This window comes from Nannospalax galili, unplaced genomic scaffold, assembly GCF_000622305.1.
Source record: "Nannospalax galili isolate Female #2095 unplaced genomic scaffold, S.galili_v1.0 scaffold707, whole genome shotgun sequence".
Taxonomy (NCBI): Eukaryota; Metazoa; Chordata; class Mammalia; order Rodentia; family Spalacidae; genus Nannospalax; species Nannospalax galili.
In genome coordinates this window covers 319,851-338,975 of record NW_008356263.1, presented here as the reverse complement: position 1 = coordinate 338,975, position 19,125 = coordinate 319,851, and the positions used below count along the sequence as shown (strand labels likewise).

The following is a 19,125-nucleotide window of genomic DNA, read 5'->3' as shown; positions in this document are numbered from 1 at the left end:
CTATTATTTTTATTTTATGTGTATGAGTATATTTCCTACATGTGTGTAAGTGCATCCGTGCCCTGCAATGCTTGCAGAGGTTAGAAGAAGGTGTTAGACTCCCCTGGAACTGAAGTTATAGACGGTTGTTGGCCACCATGTGGGTCCTAGAAACTGAACCTAGGCCCTCCGCAAGAGCAGCCAGTGCTCTTAACCACTGAGCCATCTCTCTAGCCCTGTGACTTTTAAAAATTTATTCTAAAAAATATATCATTTTATTTTATGTATATGTTTTACCCACGTGTATACAAGTGCACCATGTGCATGCTGTACCTCTACCATGTGGAAGGCAGAAGAGAGAGTAGGATTCCCTAGAACTGGTTTTGAGGACAATTGTGAACCACCATGTGGGTGCTAGGGATAAAATCCCTGCCCTCTGTTATGTAATCCTGGCTGGCTTCCAGCTTGTGGCAATTCTCTTGCCTCAGTCTCCTAGTGCTAAGACTTCAGATATGTACCACCATGCCTGTTTATGGTACTTAGACTTCTATTTTATTATTATTTTTAATCTCAAATGACTTAGATTTAATCACTGGGAGCAAACTAAACAGAAAGCTTACAATAGAAAAGAGTTACATGTCAGTGCCTTTTGCAAACTGAGCTTGGACAGATTTGAGGCTGCCCTTCAACCTGATCTCTTCCAAAAAAGACATCCCCAGTGTTCCTGGAACTCAGGCTCAAGAAAGAGGAGGCTGCTGGTTTAGACAAGAGGATGAAGAGTTCAAGACATCCTTGGATACACAGTGAGAGTTTGGGGCCAGCCTGAGCTACATGAGACCACATCTGAAAAAAAATTCAAAACAATACAGTTTCAGATCAAGCCTCACTGAAGAAATGTGACATGTCTACATGTAGGGAGAGACATTGTAAAAAAACAGCAATAATCATTCTGACCAGAGAAGGGATGAACTTTTCAAAGTCTGTGAGACCTTGGACAGGCAGAGAGCCCTGGTCAAGCCTTAGAACATCTGGACATTAGCACTAAGCTCTAGTATTCCCATCTGTAATATGAGGGTGCTAATGCCTTCCTTCCTTGCATGACTTAGTAAATAACTCAGCTTGGCTTTTTTGCTGTTGTTGTTTTTCTTTTGGAAGGGACAATTTTTTTTTTTCCTTCGGTCTTTTTGAGACAGGGTCTCCCTGTAGCCCCAGCTGTCCTGGAACTTGCTATGTAGACTAGGCTGGCCTTGAACTCACAGAGATCATCCGCCTGCCTCTGCCTCCCGAGTGCTGGGATTAAAGGCGTGCGCCACCACGCCCAGCTATTTTGGAAGTTTTTTAAAACTATAAGAGGGTTCGATTCCTGAACAAAACCTAGCTCAGAATGACAGGCCTCCAGGGACACCAGGAAGAGGTAGGCTCCTCCTTAAATGTTTGCCCCAGGTTTGTCTGGGTTTAGGTCGATTCTGGATGATACTATAGATGATACTGACCAACCAGGAGCAGAATCTGGGTATGACAGCTGTCAGGACAATGTAGCTGGTCTCTGGGATAATAGTGCCACCTGTAGGAAGATTAAAGACATGCCAGTTATTACCAGCCACCTCAGCCTACCTTACAGGGAGGGCTACCCAAGAAAGTGCCCTTTCCCTTCTTAGGAGCAAGGGCTCCTCTTGTTAGTATAGAGTCTGATCCTGGGAGTAAGGGAGTTATAGGGGCTGGGGGGACAGGAACGGGAACAGGGAGACTAATAAGCTGATGGAGAAAGATGATTAAGTATTTTTCAAAAGAAATAGAAACACATTTAAATAAGTTCAAATCAGTTCTTTTTATCTTTAATTTCAATTTTTATCAAGAAGTACAGACATATATACTCATTAAAACAACACTTAACAATATTGGGGATAATTGCACTGAGACAAATGCGACAGATATACCTCTCTGGAGCATTAGGTAAACACTGTTAAAACCTTAAAATCACTACCAATAAGTTTGGCATGGTGTTCTTTGTGTGTGTATTCCTCCCCTTACCCCCCAGCTTTTTGAGACAGGGTCTCCTGTCGAACACCCCCCAAGCCCACCAGCCTTGGGTCTTCAACAAGAAAAATAACTAAGACAAAAGTCTTGAAGTTATGCAATGAATTTATTCAAAGAAAGAGTCTTACAGTTAGGTGAGTGATCACAGGAAGCTTTTTGTTGTGAGGAACACAGATCTTATATAGGAATCAGATTTGGGGTAACTGAGGAATCACCAAGGAATCACCATAGATTTTTTACTAACAGAAAGTAACTATGGACGCAGCAGGTTTCCGCATTACCTCACCAATTCCGGTGCCCGAAGACCGAAATGAAACTTAAGTTTCTAGGAGACCTAATTAATCATGGCGGCACAGCCTGTTGGCTCTGACCACTGAAGCAGAGAGCTCAGAAGCTCTTAAAGTGGCACTCTACTTTTTTCCAATGCTTTGTCAAGCATGGCTCCCGACATTTCCCCCTTTCTTTTTATATTTTTTAAAGATGAAGTACATGCCAAGACTGGGATGGAAAGACCATGTCTGTCTTAGGTTGTCCTCTACTAGAGTGAAAGCCGTAGGGGATCGGCCGGTGACCCGCTTTACTCTGAGAAGATCTTACCCGTCACTGGCTAACTAGCCTCCGTAAAGCTCCCGTCAACTGGCCACGGCCTTGGGGAAGAAACGGGCAAAGGACTTTTTCAAAGTTGTGCCAATGATATTTGAAAAATGTTGCTAAATGGTCTTTGGGCTACATTTTGTCCTTGTTGAATTACAGAAATCTTTGAAGGCGAATATAGCATAATCTTTATTTCTCCCTGATAATTTGCATCAATGATTTCCCTGTAGCCCCAGCTGGCCTGAAACTCACTATGCAGACCAGGCTGGCTTTGAAGTTGTGGTGGTAATCCTCCTGCTCTGCCTTCCAGATGTTGGTATTGTACGCATGCCACTGTATTCATTACCATGAATAAGTTCTTTAAATTCTTATGGTAAGTACTCCTTCTGATGTTTCATTTTCTTATAAATAAGCCAAGGTGGTACAGGATGGGGCAATTTGGTTCCTTAACTGGAGCTCTTCCTTGCTGCCCTGAACAAAAAGATTGCATGCTGAACAGCCAGCAGCTGTTGTGAACATTTCACTAATACCCTGAGAAAACTATACAATCAATTACACAGCTTATTGCTATGTCTCCTGAGGGTATAGCCTCAGCAAGAATATTTCAATTTGTGCCAGATTCTGCTACTCTAAGCCTTAGTAAACTCTAGATGATGATGTTGCAAACATTTCTACTAGGGGCAAAGGTGGGGAATTTCTCCTAGTGGCCTACTACAGGGATTGTTGTGATCAGTGCTAAAGACATAATGGCCTGATTGGTGAAAATACAAACCTTCGTTTGCATGCAAGATCTACCCTGATTGGTGAAAACCTTTCTCCTCTCTGGATACACAAGTGGTTCTTTTTTTTTTTTTTTTTTGGTCTTTTTGAGACAGGGTCTCCCTGTAGCTCCAGTTGTCCTGGAACTCACTATGTAGACCAGGCTGGCCTTGAACTCACAGAGAACCCCTCTGCCTCTGCCTCCCAAGTGCTGGGATTAAAGGCTTGTGCCACCACGCCTGGTGAGTCTGCCAGGAGACACCTTCCTGTGCTGCCTGTGTTGGTGTTACAACATTAAGTCCAATAGGAAGCTTCTCTCAAGTGGTTTTTTTTGTCTACTTTTAGAGGTGTTGGCTCAGCCGGTAACATGAAGCAAGAAGTAGTAGACATAAGAGTGGCAATGACAGAGAGGCAGCAAAGCAGCACAACAGTGGCAGCAATAGCTGCACAGTTCATAGGCCAAGCTGTAAAAGCAGCAAGACAGATCAACAGTTTGATAGAGTTCCTGGGGTGGGAAGTGAGATGGCAGAATTAGAGAGGGCAGACAACTGAGGCTGAAGGATGAAAGGCTGTAAAGAGCAAAGAAAAGAATGCAGGCCTTGTCTTTGGAAGAGTTCCAGAGAGCTGTGAGGCCTTTAAGGTCAAAAGTCTCAGATACTTTGGGCCTGGGGGCTATAACACCACAACTCTCAAAGGCTGAGGAATTTTGATACCTAGGCTTACCGAGAAGTGAAAAATACCAGCTGCTGCTAAAGGCTAAGAAATCCCAACCTCATAAGCTATTCAAGAGCTGACACTTGCAGAGCTCAGGTCCACAGTAGGCTGGGCCCTCCCACATCACTCAACAATCAAGAAGATGCCCCACAGACCTGGCCATAGGCCAGTCCTATGGAGGTAGTTCCCCAATTGAGGCTCCCTCAACCCAGGTGTGTCAAGTTGACACTAAAGCTATCCAGCACACTATCAATGGTATATATATCTTCATTCATAAAAAGTGCTCCCTCCTTATTATTTTGTTTTCTGTTTCTAACAACCTGCTTGTAATTTTTTGGCCATGTAACTAACTATTAGATAGCATATCTTTTTCTTAATAATTTGTACCAGTTGCTTGTAAGTGGTCTAATATATACTAGTCATTAATATATTTATGTTGGCCTTTTTCTTTAGTTTATGGTTTATTTTACCAAAAACAAATTTTCAAGGTTGCTTTCGAAATATTACACACACTTACCCTTTTCTTTAACCAAGATCTGAGAAGTCAAAAATGATTCTGAGAAGACCACAGATCCTAAGCATCCTTTTCCTCCCAGAAAGTCAGGAATGTCATAGACAGTCATACAAGCCTATGTTAGGTGAGAAAGCAGGGACAGAGATATTATTAGTCTATCATCTTCCAGGAGAGATCTATAAGAAATAGACCACAAAATATAGCTGTAAGGAACATGGCAAAAGAATACTAGAAAATCTCTACGAAAAACTGGAGCTATGCTGAAATACACTTCTGAACTGGGAGATGTCTTCAGGTTTCCGTATAGGTGTTTCTTGATTAGAGAACATATCTTTATATTCTGATAAACTTCTCAAACTGTTATTCCTCTAATAATCAACAGTCTTCACTCTTTTATTTTTAACTTATGCAGATGTGTGCATCTCTGTATATATGCTGTGTACAGATGCCTCAGGAAGCCAGAACTGGGCATCAGATGCCAAGGAATTTGTTACAGGCGGTTATGAACCACCCAACATGGGTACTAGGAACCAAACTCTGGTCTTCTGAAAAAGTAGCAAGCACTTTTAACTGCTGATTCATCTTTCCAGCTCCATAGCCCTCTTTCTTAATTGTGACTGGCTCCCAGTCTACCAGAGTCAAGAGGTATTTCCTTTGGTTTCTGAACACTTAGATGCTTCACACTCCCACAATTATCACACTCTCACCAACTCCTTTAGGTTAGAAATGAGTTCTCAATAAGATAGGAAAGGTGCTGACAAAGGTTTTCATTAATTTGTTATGCACATCTTCATGGATATTTTTGAGTACCTAACAACATGCTGCAAGTGATGCTTCTAGTACAGTAGTTCCCCGATACCCTTTATTCATGGTTTTGCTAACTGTGGTTTCAGTAACTTCAGTAACTCAGGCCACCTGTGGCCTACAAATATTAAATGAGTAACTCCAGAAATAAACAATGTATGAATTTAAAATTATATATCATTTTTGGTGTGATTAAATTTTATACTGTTCTACTCCATCCTTCTTAGGATATGAATCATTCCTTGGTCCAGAGCATCTACACTACTTAGTAAACAGATTAGTAAACAGACATCTGGGTTATCAGATTGATCATCATAGTATCATAATGTTTACAGTCAAGTAATTCTTCTAAAAAATTGTTACTGTGTTTATTACTTTATTTTATGAGTGTATTGCCTGCATGTATGTAAGTGCACCTGTGTCATGCAATGCCCATAGATGTCAGAAGAGGGCATCAGATCCCCTGGAATTGGAATTACAGATGTTTTTTTAGCTACTCTGTGGGTGCTGGGAATCAAACCCAGGTCCTCTCCAGTCTCCAATTCATTTTTTTAAGAGTTGAATTAGAGTTTATAGATTAAATTTTTTTATTTACTTATTTTTATGTGTATGAGTGTTTTGCATGAATGTATATCAGTGCACCCATGTGTGCAAACCTGCAGAAGTCAAAAGAGAGTGTTAGATCTCCTAGAACTGCTCTTAACTTCTGAGCCATCTCTCTAGTCCCTTCAATTCTGATTTATTTCTTTTAATTTTATGTGCATGAGTGTTCTGCCTGCATGCAAGTGCACCACGGTTGTGCAGCATCCATTGAGGACAGAAGAGGGTGTCAGATCCCCCTGAAAATGGAGTTACAGACGGCTTGTAGTTGCCATGTGGGTGCTGGGAACTGAATCCTGGTACTCTGTAAGAGCATCCAGTGTGCTTAACTGTTGAGCCGTCTGTTCAGCCTCATAATAAAGATATTTTAAAACAGATTTAGCCGGGTGTGGTGGTGCACGCCTGTAGTCCCAGCACTTGGGAGGCAGAGGCAGGCGGATCTCTGCGAGTTCAAGGCCAGCCTGGTCTACATAGTAAGTTCCAGGCCAGCTGGGGCTACAGGGAGACCCTGTCTCAAAAAGACAACAAAACAAAACAAAAAACCCAGATTTAAGCATAAAGGTTAAAAGGGAAAGCGAGGCACTCAAGAAGAAACATAAGACACATAAGAACATGGATATGAGCTTCTTTGAGACGGATGCTGAGTCATTCTTATTTTACTTAGTAATGGACTCAAAGCACAAAAAACAACGTCGGCAATTTTCTTTCTCTCTCTCTCTCTTTTTTTTTTCTTTTTTGAGACAGGGTCTCCCTGTAGCCCCAACTGTCCTGGAACTCACTAGGTAGACCAGGCTGGCCTCCAACTCACATTCACCTGCCTCTGACTGACAAGTACTGGGATTAAAGGGCCATGCCTGGCCCTTCTTTTTCTTTTTCAAATATTTTTATCTATCTATCTATCTATCTATCTATCTATCTATCTATCTATCCATCCATCCATCCATCCATCCATCCATCCATCCATCCATCCATCTATTATTATTTTTGGTCTTTTTGAGACAGGGTCTCCCTATAAGAGAGAGACCTGGAACTCACTGTATAGACCAGGCTGGCCTTGAACTCACAGAGATCCACCTGCCTCTGCTTCCCAAGTGCTAGAATTAAAGGTATGCGCCACCACACCCGACCCCTTTTTCAAAAATATTTATTATTATTATTTTTGGGTCTTTTTGAGACAGGTTCTCCCTGTAGTCCCAGCTGACCTGGAAATCACTATGTAGACCAGGGTGGCCTTGAAGTTATTATTTTTAAATTTTATGTGTATGAGTGTTTTGCTTGCATGTGTAAGTGCACCTGTGTCATTCAATACCTGCAGAAGCCTGGAACTGGAGTTACAGACAGTTGTTAACTGCTGTATAGGTACTAGGAACTGAACCTAGATCCTCTGCAAGAGCAGCCAGTGCTCTTAACCATTGAGCCATCTTTCCAGCCCCATCAATTTTCCTTTTATTTATTATTTGTGTGTGTGTATGTGTGTGTGTGTGTGTGTGTGTGTATGCAGGTATATGAGTACCAGAGCACATATGTGGCAGTCAGAGGACAATTCCTGCGAGTCAGTTCTCTCCTTCCACCACGTGGGTTCTGAGAATTGAACTCAGGTTGTCAGGTTTGGCAACAAGCACCTTTATTCACTGAGCCATTTCATCATCCCCCATAGCCCATTTTGTATGTTTTCTTGATGTTTAGTTTCTTGAGTTGTGTATATATTATAGATAATAATCTTGTCAGCTTTATAAATTGGTAAAGATTATTTCTCATTCTGTATCCTTTGTTACTGAGCAATTGGAGTCCTAGTCAGAAAGTCCTTTTTTTTTAAAGATTTATTTTTATGTGTATGTGTGTGTGTGCATGCATATATGCAGGCCTGTGGAGGTCAGAAGAGGGTGGCAGATTGCCTGGAAATGAACTTACAGGCAGTTATAAGCTGTGTGATATGTGCTGGGATCTGAACTCTGGTCTTCTGCAAGAGCAAGTGCTTTTAAAAGTTGAGCCGCAGCTCCAGCCTCCCTATGCCTGTATCTTGAAATGTACTTCCTACTTATTCTAGCTCTTCAGAGTTTCAGGTGTAATGTTAAAATTTGTGGTCCATTTAGAGTTGGTTTTTGTGCACAAAATAAGGATCTAGTTTCATTCTTCTACATGTTTCCCCGGCATCATTTGTTGAAGATACTATCTTTTCTCCAATACGTTTTTGGTATCTTTGTAAAAAAAAAAAAAAAAAAAATCAGGTGACTGTAGATTTGTGTCTGGGTTCTCTATTCTAGTTCATTGTGTCTTTTGATTGGGGAACAGAGACCATTAATATTCAGAGTTATTTTGAAAGGTATTATTTCTTGTCATTTTGTTGATTTTGTACTGTAGCTTTTTCTTCTTCCTGTCTTGCTTATTATTCTAGTGTGATTTTTTTTCTTTCCTGTTGACTCATGGATGGATTTACTTTCCTCTTCAATCTGAAAGATTCCTTCAAGTATTTTCTTTAAAGCTGGCTTAGTTGTTAACATGGAAAGTTTTATTTTACTGTCAATTATAACAGAAAACTTTGTTGAGTATAGTAATCTGGGTTGTCAGATGTCTTTTAGAACTTGAAATACATCTGTCCAGGGTTTTAAATCTTCAATTGAATAATCTGCCGTATTTTTATGATCCTGCCTTTATGTGTGACTTGGTATTTCTTGCCACTTTCAATTTACTGCCTTTGTCTGTGTATTTAGTGTTTTAATTATAACATGATGAGGGAGGTTCTTTTCTGGTCTTGTCTCTTTGGTATCCTAAATGTCTCCTATATCTGGCGTGGCATCTCTTTTCCTACTCTGGGAAATTATCTGTTATGATTATTTTTAGAATATTTTCTATGCCTTTAGAACACAATTATTTTCCATATTCTATGCTTATTATCTATAGATTTGGTCTTTTCAGAGTGTTGGGTATATCCTGGAATTCCCGCTGGTATTTTAATCTTTGTCCTTTTTTGATTGTTCCAATTTATCCATCCTGTCTTTAAGCTCAGTCCTCTCCTTGATCCACTCTATTGGTGAGACTTTCCATAGAGATTTTTAGCTGAGTCATTATGTTCTTCATTTCTAACATTTTAAATAATGTATTTTTCTTCAGTATTTCTACATCTTTGTTGACTTCCTTTTTCAAATCTTGCATCACCTTATTTCATTAAGTTGTTTGTGTTCTTGATCAAGAGCTTATTTTCTTCTTTGATTTTTTTGAACATACAATCATTCTTTTAGTTCTCTGTCTGGGATTTCATTTATCTTGCTCTCTCTGGATGCCATTTCTGCAGGATTAGTAAATTTTGGAAGAGTTATATTATCTTGGGTGTTTCATGTTTCTTGTGTTACAGTTTTGGGATTAATGCATCTGAGGTTATTTTGTCGCTTGCTTTAAAAAAAAAAAACTCAGCCATAGTCTTTTTGCTGAAATTTTGAAACATTCATGTGGGACTTATATGTGGTAGAGTTGAGGTACATAGATAATATTTGCTCAGTACAGAAGCTCAGGGTGCCTGGTACAAATTCTGTATTATTTCCTGAGTAGAATATTAGTAGTGAGAGAAGTCACAGCAACTGGATTTTCCCACCATGCAGATGTTGTACTAGGTAATTAACAGCAGCAGCCCCTTTGACTTTAGTAACTGTTGGGAGGATAAGCAACCAAGGATAGTATGGAGTGTAGTCAGATTTTAGTAAGATTAGGATTTGGAGGAAAATAGGTGGTAGGTGAGGATAGGGATTAATATAAAATCAACTTTCAGAAGAAAAAAATTAAGGTAGGTAAGGTAGCTGGGAAGGAAAAGTTGGGATCCTGTAGCATCCACAGACTTTAGAGACTGTTCAAGCCATGCAAGGTTATACTTGAGAAGTAAAAAGGGGGCTGGAGAGATGGCGCAGTGGTTAAGAGCACTGGTTGTTCTTGCAGAAGACACGGGTTCAAATCCCAGCACCCACATGGCAGTTAACAACTGTCCGTAACTCCAGTTTCAGGGGCTCTGACAGCCTCTTCTGTCCTCCAAGGGCATTGCGTGACATGGGTATACTTACCTACATGATGGTAACACACTCATACACATTAAAAAAAAAAAAAGCAAAAAGAACAGAGATCACTCTGAGGGGCTGTGCAGGTTGGCCAGTCTGCACTGTCCCACCCGTGCTCCCTAAGAATTGGTCCCCCTGCTCTGCTGTCTGTCTCCCCTGCCCCTCATGCTGAAGCATCTGAGCTCACTGCCCACAGCAGATGGATTACAAGGGGTAGAAACTAGCTGAACAGATGTTTCAGGGAATTAACTGTTCTCTGCAATTGTTGGATTTATCTACAGGTCCATGGCTGAACACTTTGGGTGGACTGTCTATATAGTTATGACCAGATTTGCTTTCTCCTGTTTGCTGACACTTCCTCCGTGGCCAATATATGGTTGACATGCCCTGAAGTGGTTACCTGTTCAAGACTCAGGCACAGAAGACAAGAAATCAGGGGAAAGAAAATTAAGAGGCATGCTAAAAAAAAATTGGGGCTTTCATGATTCAACACCTGCTTTTGTTTCCTGTGAGATGAGCTAAATTGCTTTCATAACCAAAACATGAGCTAAAACCACTTAAAACTGTTGTTAAAGCACAGTTGTGTAGAGATTTAGTTGTCTTTGTTCAATTTTCTAACAGTGCACTGGGGAATGTCTAGGGACACTGACTTGATACAATGGCCTTAACAGGGATGACAGAGTATATGGGCTCCAGTGAGGGGGATATGGGAGGGTGCCAGTGGGGACAGGGTATAATGATAATTAAGATTGAGATGCTCTGTATGAAATACACAAAAATTCAATTAAAAAGATTAAACTTTACCAGACAGGGTGTAGTGGCACTTTAATCCCAGCACTCAGGAAGCAGAGGTAGGTGGATCTCTGTGAGTTCAAGACCAGCCTGGTCCACATAGTGAGTTCCAGGCCAGCTGGGGTTATGGGGAGACCCTGCATGACACGGGTGCACTTGCACACATTCAAGCAATACACTCATACACAGAATAAATATATAAATAAAAATGTTTAAAAGTTAGGCTCTATATATGAAAGAGAACATGATTTTTGTCCGAGACTGGGTTAATTTACTTAATAACGTTACAGTTCTATCCATTTTCCTGTAAATTTCGTAATTCTATTTTCTTAACAGCTGAGTAAAATTCTGTTGTGTATGTCACATTTTTATTATCCATTCTTCTGTTGACAGACACCAAGGCTGGTACAAAAAAAATTGTGGTTTTTTTTTTGGGTGGGGGGTCTTTTTGAGGCAGGGTCTCCCTGTAGCCCCAGCTGGCCTGGAAGACCTACCCTATGTAGACTATCCTATGTAGACCAGGCTGACCTTGAACTCACAGAGATCCACCTGCCTCTGCCTCCTGAGTACTGGGATTAAAGGTGTGTGCTACCATACCCAGCTTATTTCCTTGGTTTTTTTAATCTCTGCAGTTCTTTGTAAATTCTGGATATTAGGCATTTGTCTGATGTACAGCTGGTAAAGATCTCCAATTCTAGGGGCTCTGTATACTCTGCTGATAGTTTTCTTTGCTGTCCAGAAACTTTTCAATTTTATATAGTCCCATATGTTGATGGTTGGGGCTAGTTCCTGTGGAACTCATGTTCTGTTCAGAAAGTTTTTGCCTATCCCAATTTCATGGGGAGTATGCCCTATGTTTTCATCTAGAACTTGCATATTTTAAGTTAAGGTCGTTGATCCATTTAGAATTGATTTTTATACAAGATGAAAGTTGTGAATCTCTTATCATTTTCTTCAGGTGGAATCCAATTTGCCAGCACCATTTATTGAAGAGGCTGTCTTCACCCCAGTGTATGCTTTTGCCTTTGTCAAAAATTAGGTGGACATAGTTTTGTCAGTTTATTTCTAGGTCCTCTGTTTCACTGGTTTACCTATCTATTTTTATGCCAGTACCAACCTGTCTTTATCACTAAAGCTCTGTAGTATAATTGATGTCAGGTATTGTGATAGCTATAGCTGTATTCTTACCCCTTAGAATTGCTCTGGTTATTCATGGTCTTTTGTGTTTCTATATGAATTCTTGGGACTGTTTTTTTCTGACATTGGAATTTTGATAGATATTGTATTAAATATGTAGATTAATTTTGGTAGTGTAACTGATTTCATAATATAAATTCTTCTAATTCCGAAGCATGAAGGCCTTTCATCTTCTAGTATTGATGTCTACCAAACTTTTAGGGAAGATCTACTACTAATATTTTTTAAATTGTTCCACAAAATACAAAGGGAAGGAAGGAAGGAATACTACCAAACTCATTCTACAAAGCCAGTATTACCCTGAATGACAAAACTGGACAAAGACACAGCCAAAAAATTAAAAAAAAACAAAAAACTACATAAAGATTTCCCTGATAAACATAAACACAAAAATTTTCAACAAAATATTTGCAAAACTGAATTCAAGATGACAGATCATGACCAAGTTGATTTCATCCCAAGGATATAAGGTTAGTTCAACATACACAAATCAATAAATACAATATACTGTATTAGATTTAAAGAAAAAAAACCCACGATTATCTCAATAGATGCAGAAAAGGCATTTGACATAGTTCAATATATCTTCATAACAGAAGAAACTAGAAATAGTACAAACTTCAACAAAGGCTATATACAACAAACCGACAGCCAGAATTATACTAAATAGGGAAAAATTCAGAGCATTTCCTGTAAAGTATGAAACAAGACGAGGGTGCTCACTCTTTCCACTTACTCAATGTAATACTCCCAAGGCAGAAGCAGGTAGATCTCTGAGTTCTAGGCCAGTCTGGTCTACATACCGAGTTCCAGGTCTGCCAGGGCTACATAGTGAAAGACCCTGTCTCAAAAAACAAACAACACAAAAATCTAAGAATAAACCTAACCAAGGAGGGGAAAGATCTCTATATGGAATAAGATACTGAAAAATGAAATTGAGGAAGATATTAGATGATTGAAAGACCTTCTCCACACTCCTGGTATGGCAAAATTAATATTGTGAACATGTCTATATTACTAATAGTAATCTAAAGATTCAATGCAATCACCATTAAAATTCCAATGATGGCTGGTGACTCACATCTTTAATCCCAGTACTCTGGAGGCAGAGGCAGATGGATCTCTGTGAGTTCAAGGCCAGCTTGGCCTACATAATGAGTTCAAGGTCAGCCAGGGCTACATAGTAAGACTACCAAACTTCACTGCACATAAAGCCTTCTGTGGACTGTTGTTTTTTTAAAATTAATTTTCCCTGGTTCTTGTTAAGTATATCGTGTAGTTCCTGCAATGAAAAGTCATTAAAAACTCATTGGTTTGTGTTCATCTGACATTTTCGTACAAGGTTACTGACATCTCAGCTACTTGTGGGACACCCCCACATCTACTTGTAACTCATCCTTTGCAGCTATCCCTTTGCAGGCCATTCTGGGTCAGCTGACTCATAACAGTTCTGCTTACGGTTTTCACAAAGGATAAGTTATCTTCATTGTCCAGAGGCACAATTCTAGAGGAAAAAAAAGAGAAGGTAGAGAAATATGCTAAAGGATTTTGCGTTTTGTTTTGTTTTTGAAACTAGGTCTCCCAGTAACCCAGGCTGGCCTCAAATTCACTAATGTAGCAAGGGATGGCCTTGAACTCCTTTTGCTTTCACTTCCCAAATCCTAGGGTTACAGGAATGTGCCACCATGTCCAGTTAGGTGTTTTTGCTTTTGAGAAAGAATCTCACTCCCTATGTAGCCCTGAATGGCCTGGAACTCACTATATAGACCAGAATGGTCTTAGACTTGCAGCGATCCTCTTGCTTTTGCATCCCAAGTATTGAGCTACCAAGTGTGCACCACTAGGCCAGGTGCTAGCTAGGGTTTTTTTTTTTTTTTTTTCTTTTTGAGACAAGGTCTCCCTGTAGCCCCAGCTGTCCTGGAACAAACTATGTAGACCAGGCTGGCCTTGAACTCACAGAGATCCGTCTGCCTCTGCCTCCCAAGTGCTGGGATTAAAGGCGTGCACCACCATGCCTGGCTCAGTAGCACCATTCTTGGTTTATGTGGCACTAGGAATTGAACTCAGGGCTTTATGCATCCTAGGCAAGGACTCTACCAACAGAGCACCGAGCAACATCCCCAGTTCTCTATATTATTATTATTATTTAGTTTTTTCAGACAAGGTCTTACTTTGTAACCCCAGTTGGCCTGGAACTCCCTATGTAAGTCAGGTTGGCCTCGATCCCACAGAGATCTGCCTGCCTCTGCCTCCTGAGTGCTGGGATTAAAGGCGTGCGCCACCACGCCCAGCCTCAAATTAATTTTCTTTCTTTCCTTCTTTCTTTCTCTTTCTGCCTCCCCCTCCCCCTCCCTCAGGGTGAACGCGGCTGGGGGAGTCAAGGCGCGGAGGGCTGCGCGATAGACTTACCCCAAGCGGCCCGAGGGCAGGAGCTAAATTTTATTTTTAATTCCTTCCCCTATCCCATTCCATTTTAGAGTGCATCTACATGAAAAAGAAGACAGGCTCACTAAGGTAAGCTGAAGTGGAGTGTGCCAATTCCTTTGTATCCTTCCTTCCTTCCTTCCTTCCTTCCTTCCTTCCCTCCCTCCCTCTCTCCCGGTCCCTCCCATAGCCCCAGCTGGCCTGGAATTCACAGAGAGTTATATAGCTGTCTCTGCCTTCCAAGTGCTGGGATTAAAGGTATGCGCCACTATGCCTGGCTGGAACTCCTTTTTTTTTCATTTAAAGGTTTTATTTATTGTTTTTATTTTATGTGCACTGCCTGTATGTGCGTAAGTGCACCTGTGTCATGTAAAGTCAGCGGAGACCAGAAAAGGGCGTCAGATCCTCTGGAACTGGAGTTATGGACAGTTATTAGCTGCCTTATGGGTGCTGGGATTCAAACCTGGGTCCTGTGGAAGAACAGCAAGTGTTCTTAACCACTGAGCCATCTCTCCAGCCCCTGGAACTCTTTCTTAAAATTACATTTTAGTTTTATTTATTTATTCTATGTAGGGACATGATTCGTGTCATGATATGCATGTGGAGATCATCAGACAGCTTGCAGGAGTTGGTTCTCCCCTTCTACTGTGTGGGTTCTGGAGATCGAACTCAGGTTGTCAGGGCTGGAAGCAGGTGCCTTTATGCACTGAGTCATCTTACCAGCCCTGAGACCCCAAACTCTTGATCCTCCTGCCTCTGTCTCCTCAGCACTGGGATTACAGGTGTATACCATTATCTTGGATGGACTTTTTTCTTTCTGTTCCTATAGCTGCCCCATGAGAGGAGGTACAACAATCACACACCTACCTTCCCTGGTTATTCACAGCATGTATATGAAAAGTCATCCTGGAGCTACAGACCAGCAAGAAAACAAAACGGAAGTCAGTCTTCTGTTGTTCAGTACTGAGCTGTCTATGCGGTTATTCACTCAGGTATGTGTCATCTTGTTTAACACAATGATTTATCTTAGCTATTTTAGATGCCTTTGACAGCATCCCACGACCTCAGTACATGTAGAGCCAGGGGTCTTATTCCATTCCTAGCCCTGACTCTTTGCTGGTTCTCAAGGCTTCTCAACTCTTGCCTCTTGAGCAGGAAGAATACCCAATGCAGACTAGGAATGGTCCTCTCTTGCCCAGGGACTCCTGCTCCTCAGTGTCTACATACAACTCTGATCCTTCTCCTTCTATCTTTGTGTCATCTTGCCAGCCCTGCTCTGTGCCCAAGCAGATACTGCTTCTCCTATTCAAAGTCAAGTGCTTTGGAGTCACAGCAAGGTCAAGCCTTCAGAGCTGAGGAATAAGTTGAAAACATTTCTGGCTTACTCTTTTTGAGTTGTTGGTGGCTTTTCTGAGTTTCACTATGTAATCCTGACTGGCTTAGAATGCTAAATAGACAAGTAGACAAGAGTGGCCTAAAATTTGGAGTGATGTTTCTGCCTCTGCCTCCTAAGTGCTGATATGACAGACATGTGTGACCATGCCCAGTCCTGGCTTAAGGTCTTTCTATAAAAAGAAAGGTTTAAAAATTTTAGCAGAGAGAGAGAGAAAGAAAGAAGGAGGAGGAAGAGGAGGTGAAGGAGGAGGAGAAAATAAACAGAAGTAACAGAAGTCAGTCTGTGTGTGTGCGTGCGTGTGTGTGTGTGTGTGTGTGTGTGTGTACGTACCACAACGTACGTGGAGGGCAACTTGCAGGAGTTTGTTCTCTCCTTCTACCACCTGGGTTCTAGGGGATCAAACTCAGGTCATAAGGCTTAGAAGCAAGCACCCTTACTTGATAAGCTATCTTGCCAGCCCAAGAAAGTTTTTAAATTGTAGAAGTTTAACTTTATGTCTTAACAAATATTAGTAACATATAAACTTTCCTATGTGCTCCCTTCTCCTTCCTCTTTTAGGAGAAGATCTGCTAACGTCATATAGTTGGGGTCCTCAGTGAAGTGATCCTTGTAGAGGGAAGGGATTAGAGCTTCAGGTAGAATAACAGCTTGGGAGACCTTTTTCCTATTGCTTAGTGATTTCTCCTTGTGCCTTCCTCCAGCTAGGATGGTTCATTTAGGTCTAAGAACCTTAGGGTGGCAGAAGGAACAGAATGACTGTATCAGTCATGTGAATGGTGACAGAGAAGACCTCACTACCATAGCAAATAAGAAATACTTGTCCAGGGCTGGAGAGATGGCTAAGCAGTTAAGAACACTGGTTGTGCCGGGCATGGTGGCACACGCCTTTAATCCCAGCACTCAGGAGGCAGAGGCAGGCAGATCTCTGTGAGTTTGAGGCCAGCCTGGTCTACATAGTGAGTTCCAGGACAGCTGGGGCTACAGGGAGACCCTGTCTCAAAAAGACCAAAAAAAAAAAAAAAAAAAAAGCCCACCAAAAAAACAGTGGTTGTTCTTGCAGAAGACCCAGGTTCAAATCCCAGCACCCACATGGCAGTTAACAACTGTCTGTAACTCCAGTCCCAGGGGATCTGACAGCCTCTTCTGACCTCTGAGGACATTGCACGACATGGGTGCATTTACCTACATGCAGGCAATACACGCATACACATTTAAAAAATAAAAATAAAAAAATAAAAAAAACACTTGTCCAATCTCTACAAAGTAAGTAGTTCCAGAGACAGATACAGAGTTCCTTATCTTGCTTAAATTCACATGGCACAAAGTAAAAGAACTTTCTTAGACTAGGGTCTTAAAGGGACAGGAAAGGGTAGCACTTGCTCTTTTCATTGTCAGGATATGATTCAAAAGACCCATGGGAAAGCCTTTCCTCCATTCATGGAGCTGGAGCAATAAAATTCTTCCTGTTATAACAACTGACTAATCTTCTATCAAATGCTCTTTCTCACTACCTAGGGTTGTAGATGTATGAAAATGTAGGGCATGGAGTAGAGGTATTACAGAGCATACCCTAGAAGTTTTCTTTCTTTTTCTTGAAAGGGTCCCAATATGTAGCCCTGGCTGGACTGGAACTTGCTATGTAGACCAGGCTGGCCTTGACCTCCCAGAGAGACACCTATCTCTGCCTCCCAGTGCTGGGATTAAAGACATGCCTCAGCCAAGTTATTTTCTTACTCTTTTTTTTTTTTTTTTTTTTTTTTTTGGTCTTTTTGAGACAGGGTCTCCCTGTAGCCTCAGCTGGCCTGGATCTCACTATGTAGACCAGGCTGGCCTTGAACTCACAGAGATCCGCCTGCCTTTGCCTCCCAAGTGCTGGGATTAAAGCAGCCAAGGTATTCTTAAATAAATGTCCTAGTATTAATCTTTCATATCTTTTGCATAAAAGTACACAAAAATAGTCCTCCTGTGCAATGGAGGACTAACTAAACTGAGTTCATAAAGATTTAATAAAGACCACACAGAGATGTAATGGGACATACTGAGAGATATGATAGGAAGACTATAAGAAGTCAGATTCCCTATCATCTGAAAAGCAGAAAAGTCTTGGGGTGAGTTCTTTTAACCAGTGATTCTCTGCATGTGCCTATGCCCCCTGCCACTAATAACACCTCTCAGGTTCCCCTGTTTGACTCCAATGGTTTTGGTTTCCCCACTGCTTCACATTCTAGCCTCAGAACATATATGTGACTCTTCCTGATACAGTTCTACCATCTTTGATGAGAGGCCTGATGACGAATGGTTTGCCTTCATACATCTCATTATTTTACTGGAACATTTTTCAAAGGAGGAAAGGGATAGATATAAATGATAAGAGACAAGGGAGTGATTAAAAATTTAAAGTTCCTCATAAAAATACCAGCTGTTGCTTACCGTAGGTCTGCCTTAAACTGACCCAACTCAATGCACTCTAACCCAGATTCCAGGGTATATTCTGCTACCTCCTTGGCCTGTAAAGCAGTAACAAAAGAGACAATTAGTTTTCAAGCAGCAAAAAGTACACATATCACTGACAGGAAGGGCCCTTCTAAAAGTTGGTCAGGGCCCTTCCCTTCTATGTGACTACTTTGTATACCTCAAAAGATTAAAGTGAAAGCATCAGGTTATGGGAAACAGGTGCCTCCTGGATTCACAGGAAACTGAATTTAGACAGGTGGACACTGGCATCTGAACTGCTGGAAAGATATAAGCAGCTTGTTAGGCAGCTGGAGTGGCATGTGAGATCTAGAAAAGTGCTTTATCCTCCCTTCTCCCTTGGCTCTATGGGAGAGACCAATGTCCTCTGTTTCTGCTAGATGTTAAGAATATTCAAATAGCTAGAGCTGTGGATCAATTAGGAAAGAAAAGGTGTGAGAACTGATATTGAAGAACATCTCATGGCTTTGCATAGGCCTTCTACTGTATAGTAGCTAAAGAGCTGAGAAAACCCACAATACTACTAGGATTCAAGTTTAGGAGAAAGGGGGATGACAAGGAGCTGGTAACTACAGCTACAGTCCCCCTGATAGCTACATCATACACAACCTTTCCACTGTCAACTGGCTTCATTCAGGAAAGGTCCTATTGGCATTGGGAGGCATCAAACCGTCTCTTCTCATCTTACTGGGTCAGATTTAGGAATCCAACTCAGCAGGGCAGGTTAACCCCAAAACAGCAAGGAAGAAAATGGTCAGAGCGCAAGATTACACATGCTTGCCTAGCAAAGGTTTAAATCA

At 41.2% G+C, this 19,125-nt stretch overlaps 1 protein-coding gene and 1 pseudogene across 3 annotated transcripts in view; one reads left to right on the top strand and one right to left on the bottom strand.

The window, feature by feature from the left end:
* CUNH20orf194 (chromosome unknown C20orf194 homolog) overlaps positions 1–19,125 on the bottom strand; it is a 257,297-nt gene that overhangs the window by 128,507 nt on the left and 109,665 nt on the right. For all 3 annotated transcript variants that reach the window (XM_029556875.1, XM_029556874.1, XM_008854459.3), the window contains exons 14-18: positions 18,284–18,360; positions 15,325–15,369; positions 13,492–13,537; positions 4,601–4,712; positions 1,473–1,543 (exon numbers count right to left, since the gene is read on the bottom strand). In XM_029556875.1, coding sequence (XP_029412735.1) covers positions 1,473–1,543; positions 4,601–4,712; positions 13,492–13,537; positions 15,325–15,369; positions 18,284–18,360 — 351 coding nt within the window. The remainder of the gene's footprint in view (positions 1–1,472; positions 1,544–4,600; positions 4,713–13,491; positions 13,538–15,324; positions 15,370–18,283; positions 18,361–19,125) is intronic.
* Positions 10,102–10,925, top strand: LOC115067840 (annotated as a pseudogene).